Source organism: Mirounga leonina, unplaced genomic scaffold, assembly GCF_011800145.1.
Source record: "Mirounga leonina isolate KUSES-001 unplaced genomic scaffold, KU_Mleo_1.0 Mir_101664, whole genome shotgun sequence".
NCBI lineage: Eukaryota > Metazoa > Chordata > Mammalia > Carnivora > Phocidae > Mirounga > Mirounga leonina.
This window is the reverse complement of record NW_023270175.1, coordinates 26,233,738-26,240,791: the sequence shown is the minus strand read 5'-3', so window position 1 is coordinate 26,240,791 and position 7,054 is coordinate 26,233,738. Positions and strand designations below refer to the sequence as shown.

Genomic DNA, 7,054 nt, shown 5'->3' with positions numbered 1-7,054 from the left:
AAAGCTAAGGTTACTTTTTCAAGCTGAGCAAAACGAGCAAATCTGTATGGCCATTTGTAACTCTCGATTTGGGGAGCCAAAGGCAAGGAGAAGGACTCTCAGGAAGTGAATTCCTTCATTTCGGCCAGCAGCTTCCGTTGTTAAGGCATGGCCATCTTGGCGACTCTACACACGTGCGTTTTCTCCCTAGATTTCCATTCGAAATCAGTTATAAGTGGAAACAACATAATAAGAGAGAAATCCAATTTTGTTGACAAGACAAGGCCACAGATATTTAGTTTTCAAATGAAGTATCCCCGTAGGGTTTACTCACTTTCTGTTTGGAGTCCTTTCTTCAGACCCTTGAGATATTTATAAACTCCCAACTCTGAAAAATACTGCCTGTGGCAGGTCACAACTCTTTGACATGTGCCTTGTGCTTTTTCCTCCTAACTTCTCCTCTGAGACATAGTTCCTGAAATACTTTATTGCCTCTGCATTGAGAATCATTTAAAACTGCAGTTAAGCCTGTAGCGGTTAAGTAAAAGCATGCATCATTTGGATTGAATTTGTTGAAAAAGAATCAACTGTTCACTATCTGCCGTGAAATTTTGGAAATTCTAGGCAATTAACTCCTTGAAAAGAAAAACTGTTCTAATTTACTCAGCTTCACGGAAATGCACTCAGAAGTACTGTTCAAAGCTTCAACTCTTGCCTTCTGTGTTTTAAGGTAACCATTCGATATCAGCAAAATGTGTGAATTTAATTAATGGTATCGAAACAAAAGAAGCATTTCCAAAGTGCTCAAATCCATATGAGACCAACATGTTGACTTGTTGATGTGGATTTAATTAGTGTCTTCAAGCGTAACTCCAAAAGCCCCTTTTATCTAATCATCACATTTGTGTAAACCATTAACACATAGCACTTGGTTTGAAATATTTTGCTACATAATCCAAACTGTTGTCCTACCCTGGGAGAGTCTCTAATAAGCTCAATATGTTTCCAGAGAGAAACTTTTGTATCCACATCAAGTAAGTTTAGGCTCCACTGTTGCACAGAAAGTAACTTAAAACCCGCCCTTAAGCATGTGGAACAGAAGTGATTTACTGCTTGTTGTGCCTTTCCATCACTTTCCAACATGAACCAAAGGGAGGAAATCAGTCTCAGGAAGTATCCTAGTGAATGACTGCATCCCAGGGCTCCACATTGCAGGGAGGGACAATGACTGAAGAAGCCAGTTTGGTGGTGGGGGGGGGGGGGCAGCATTGACTTGAAAGCTTGAGGCTAAGAAATATTGCTCTGGGTGCCCCAGGAACAATTTCTCAGTAATAAGTACATCTATCTCCCAGCAACTCCTTTTCCCTATCTCCCCCCAAAAAAGAGTTCTTAAGAACAAAAAGAATTTCACGTGGTTTTCAATGCCCATTGTATTGCTGCAGTCTTGTAAATGGAGGGGGTATAGTTTGGTGGTGATTAAACTATTTAGGATAATGCAATAATCAGTAGAATAAGGCAACCTTTTGTAGGCCACCCTGAGACCCTAGGGAGAAAGCAGGCTCAGAGGTTAGACTGAACTGGGTTCAAATCCCAGCTCTGCCCTTACTTTGTGACCTTGTACATGTCACTACATTTCTGCACATCAGTTTACTCATCTGTAGATTAGGGATAATAATAGTACTCCCTTGTTTAGTGCTCAATATGTTTTCACAGAGAAACTTTTGTATCCACATCAAGTAAGTTTAGGACCGTAACAAAGAACCACAAACTGAGTGGCTTAAACAACAGCAATCTATTTCTCACAGTCCCAGAGGCCAGAAGTCTTCAGATCAAGGCAGCTTTGTTTCCATCTGCTCCAGACCTCCCTCCTTGCCTGGTAGATGGTTATCTTCTTCCTGTGTCTTCACATCACCTTCCCTTTATCCATGTCTGTCTCCAAATTTTCTTTTATAAGGACACTAGCCATATGGAAGTATGGCACAATCTGATGACCTCATTTTAACTTGATTACCTCTATAAAGATCCTATCTCCAAAGAGTCACAATCTGAGGTACTGGGAGTTAGGACTGCAACATGTGAACTTTAGGGGGACACAATTCAACCAGTAACACTCTTGAAGTAGATGCTGTAAGGATGTGTAGGTAGTTAGCATAGTTTCTGGCTCATTTATGCACTCAATAAAATGTAGCTGATACCAGGCACTGTGAATGTCCATACTTGTCGATTTCATGGGCTTAAATGATTTGAGATATAGATAAAATTGGATAATCTGATAAGTCTGTCCATATACTATCCCTGGAGTCCATTTCCCTCAACAGTAAAGACAGTCAAGGTGAAAAAAGCTCAACCATTGCAAATAAGTAGCAAAGGAGGCCAAACTAGGGCATTGAGCCACCATGAAAGTAGACTTGCACTTAGGTGGTAGGAAATGGTGAAAATTCCTCATCTGGCAGAGAGGCTGCAAGATCAACGGTCAGCTCATGGAGCAAACTTGACATAGGGTAAGATACTTTGAAGGCAACTTCAGTCTAGGAAAAGACAAGTGGTTTAACACTGGACTAATCAAAACCCCAGAATGACAAGGCTAGAGCCCTTAGGCCTATGGACTATCTTTGACAAGACTGGAGTTCAAGTGCAGTTTGAAACACTCCCCACCGCCAGAGGAACAACTGGCCCTGCAATGGCAGGTTTATCAGCTTACTCTTTCAAAGGGGCACCTGGTGGGCTCTGTGGGTGGAGCATGTGTCTCTTAATCTCAGGGTTGTGAGTTCGAGCCCCATAATAGGTGTACAGACTACCAAACATAAAATCTTTTAAAAAAATGTATATTCATAAACAAAAGACATATGGCCTGATCAGAAAGAAATTAGATGGAATTTCTCAGACATTCCCTTATACACATATGCTTTGGGCTGAGAAAATGGTTCTAAGGAGAGGGGGTAAAAAAAGAACCACGAACCTAGTCAATTCTTATTCTATGGTTGAGAAAGAAACTGTATAGCAGAAAGAAAATAAAGCGAGGAGTAAAGAGAATTGGCTTCTAGACCTAGACCTGCTACTAACTAGCTATGTAATCATGTATAAATAATTTCTCCCTGGGCCTTAGTAAAACAAAGGGCTTGGCCTGGGTGATTGCTACACAGCCATGTTTGGGTTGATAAACTCTTTTATACAAGAGAGTAATAAATAATACACTCTAAACTATTGGTAGTGATTTTGGAAACTGCAGACTTCCCAGTGTAATTACATTTTTCCATAACCTCTATGTACTACCAAAATCACTGACATGTATTTAAAATTTCAGAAAATATTCCTTCTTGAAAAACCTTTGCCAACTGCCATTTTCCTTCACATAGCCGATGCCCCATTCTCTTCCTATGTATCCCACCTTAGTAAATGGCACTATCTTCCACTCCATTCTTTGTGCCAGAAATCTGGGTCATATCCTTTATTCCTCCCTCTATTTAAACCCTACAACCAATCAACTACCAATTCTCATCCATTCTATTTCCTAAATATTTCTCAGATCCATCCACTTTGACCAGCTCCACTGCCACTAACCTAGTCCAAAACATACTATCTGGATGTGACAATAATGTTCATTAATCTCCCCACTTCTACCTATGCCTACCCTTCCCAGTCCATCTTCCACATAACAGCCCAAGGGATCTTTTTTCCCTAAGTTTTCATAGCACTGGTTTTATTCTGTTAAAAAAAAAATGGCACTTCAAATATTGTCATACACTTTGTTGTAATCATATCCATCTCTTCCACTAGAATGCAAAATCCTGGAGATGAGGAGCTGGGTCTTACACATTTTTCTACTCTTAGTACTCATCATAGTTGGAACTTAAAAATATTAAGTTAACTTAGCATAATAGCCTCTAGGTCCATCCATGTTGTTGCAAATGGCAAGATCTCATTCTTTTTATGGCTCAGTAATATTCCATTGTGTGGCGGGGGGCACCTCTTCTTTATCCATTCATCTATCAATGGATACTTGGGTTGCTTCCATATCTTGGCTATTGTAAATAATGCTGATTATATATTATAATTATTATATAAACATAGGGGTGCAGAAGATCTTGTCATGTGCAACAATAAGGATGGGCCTAGAGGGAATAATGCTAAGTGAAATAAGTCAGAGAAAGACAAATACCATGTGACTTCATTCACATGTGGAATTTAAGAAACAAGACAAAGTAAAAAGAGATCAACAACAACAACAAACCCAGACTCTTAAATACAAAGAACAAACTGGTGGTTGCCAAAGGGGGGGGGGAGATAGATGAAATAGATAAAGGGGATTAAGAGTACACCTATTGTGATGAGCACTAAGAAATGTATAGAATTGTTGAATCATTATATTGTACAACTGAAACTAATACAACACTGTATGGTAACTATACTTCAATAAAAAATAAATTTAAATTTTAAAATACATTGTTAAAACAAATTGACTCTTTTCCTCCCTGGCTGCTTGAAGCTTGGCCACCATCGTGAACGACACAGTAACTATCCGGACCAGGAAGTTCATGACTAACCGACTACTTCAGCAGAAACAGATGGTCATTGATGTTCTTCACCCCGGAAAGGCAACAGTACCTAAGACAGAAATTTGGGGAAAACTAGCCAAAATGTACAAGACCACACCAGATGTCATATTTGTGTTTGGATTCAGAACCCATTTTGGTGGTGGCAAGACAACTGGCTTTGGCATGACTTATGATTCCTTGGATTATGCAAAGAAAAATGAACCCAAACACAGACTTGCAAGACATGGCCTGTATGAGAAGAAAAAGACATCAAGAAAACAGCGAAAGGAACGCAAGAACAGAATGAAGAAAGTCAGGGGGACTGCAAAAGCCAATGTTGGTGCTGGCAAAAAGTGAGCTGGAGATTGGACAACAGAAGGAGTAAAGATGCTGCAGTGGCTTTATCTGGTTGTGCAGATTTTTCATGAGAGGATCAATAAACTAAGAATGTTAATGTGAAAAAAAATTGAATTGAGCTAAATTTTAATAAAGAATATTAACAAAATTTCAAGCATATTATCCCAACTTTTATAAATATTTAGCTGTGCATATCTGAATGTGTTCACATTATATAAACATACTAAAATTTTAAGGATTATTTATTCAGTGAGGTGAAATTATGAGTTATATCAAGTTTACTCCATAACTCTTGTTTTGTACCTTTTTAAAGTAGGCTCCACATCCAATATGGGGCTTGGACTCATAATCCTGAGATCTAGAGTCACATGCTCCACCAACTGAGCCAGCCAGGCACCCCCCTTCTTTGTTTTGTAAATTTTCTTTTTTTTTTTTTTACAGCTTTGTGGATATATAACTAATATACAAAAAACCTGCATATATTTAATGTATACAATTTGATGAGTGGGATATATGCATACACCCATGAAACCATCACCACAATCAAGGCAATAAGCATATCCATCACCTCCAGAATCTTCCTTGTGCCCCTGTTTGTGTGTATGTGTATGTGTGGTGTTAAGAATACTAGAACACTTTACATGCAAATCACATATTACATCCCTGCCTAAAACCTTCCAAACGGCTTCCCACTGTACTTAGAATAAAATCCAAAGTCTGTAACTCAGACTTCTGTTTCCTCAACTGACCAGACCCCTGCCATCTCTCACCTGGGCCTGCTTCACCCACTTCCCCACTTCCTACCTCAATTCATCCTCTATTCAGGGTCAATGGTCTTTTCAAAATGCACAATAAATTTGTCAATCTCATGATGAAAATCCTTTGATGTCTCCCTATTACCTACTTGATTAAGTCCCAACATAAGGACTTTTGCCTTCTCTGTGAAACCTTCCCTACTTCACCTCTATTCTATTCCCACAGTACTTTGTAATCTCCCACATATGTATTTATAGATAGAAATATAAAACAATAAATATAGTTCATATTATTCCACATAATGCTGTTATGTATTTCATAAATTACTTAAATAGAATATGGTATCTAGCCTTCAGTATTCAAATTACGTGTTTGTGTGCCTGTCTCCCCCACTAAAGGGTAAGCTCTTGGAGATAGAGAATGTTTCTGTTTCTGTCTGTTTCACAGCTTGAGCCCACTGCCCAATACACATTTGGACTCCTAGCACCCAGCATAGTATTTGGCACATAGTACTAAGCCGCAATTATTTTGTCAAATTATCCATTAATCAGATGTAGTATCACAACATACAGAATTTGGAGTCGAATAGACTTGGATTTAAGTTCCAGTTCTGGCAGTTACCTGAAAGCTCTTTGACCTCTCTGAGCTTGGTTTCTCATCTGGCAACTAGAATAGTAATGCCTACATCCCTGTATGGCTGTGAGGATCAAGTAAGACAGTAAATACATAAGCAATCACTAAATACAGAAGTTTTCCACAAGACATAAATATAAACAAATATGCAGTATGACCTAAGGCATGAGAAGTGCTTAGCACAATGTCTAGCATACAGCAAGTGCTCAGTCATTAAAAGCTACCCTAGTACATTAGAAGATGAGGCTATTGCCAGTCACCCTACTTGTGCATGCACCTGTGTGTGAGTGTGTGTGCATGTGAGAAGTGATTGATGGTGACCAAACAGCCCCACCCACACAGCAGATGCTCTTCTTCAGTGGGTTCCATGACTAGATGGCCCCTGCTCACACACTCTTAGACTTGCACTTCATCCTCCATCTAACACATTCTTGAACCCTGGCATCCAGCTTTAAAGCTTACCCAAGATGATGGTCAAGAGGAGGAACCATACACATCGCAGATTGCCTGAGAGAGTCTCAGGGCATGTTTGTTGTCCAGCATAATTACTAACAGTGTCTTTTCTTTCACTTTCAAAGGAATTTTAGTTTGACCAATAAATTATATTATGGTCATCCTAGTAAAAGATATACTTACTACTCCAGTTACTTGTTTTTGGTGGAGAGAAGAAAAAATCCTTACTAGTAGCTTTTCAACTGTAAAAAAAAAAAAATTGTGACACATGGTACATGGAAACAGACCATTAGGGAAATTATGAGTGGTGCAAGCAGCCTAGCATCATGGCCCCTGGGTTC

The 7,054-nt window shown here is 39.2% G+C and overlaps 1 protein-coding gene across 1 annotated transcript; it reads left to right on the top strand.

Moving 5' to 3' along the window:
* The first annotated feature begins 656 nt into the window (after positions 1-656).
* LOC118011232 (40S ribosomal protein S24-like) lies at positions 657-4,968 on the top strand. The gene is made up of 2 exons (XM_035005833.1): positions 657-709; positions 4,466-4,968. The coding sequence occupies exons 1-2, from the start codon at positions 657-659 to the stop codon at positions 4,869-4,871; spliced, it is 459 nt and encodes a 152-aa protein (XP_034861724.1). The 3' UTR covers positions 4,872-4,968.
* The last annotated feature ends 2,086 nt before the right edge of the window (positions 4,969-7,054 follow it).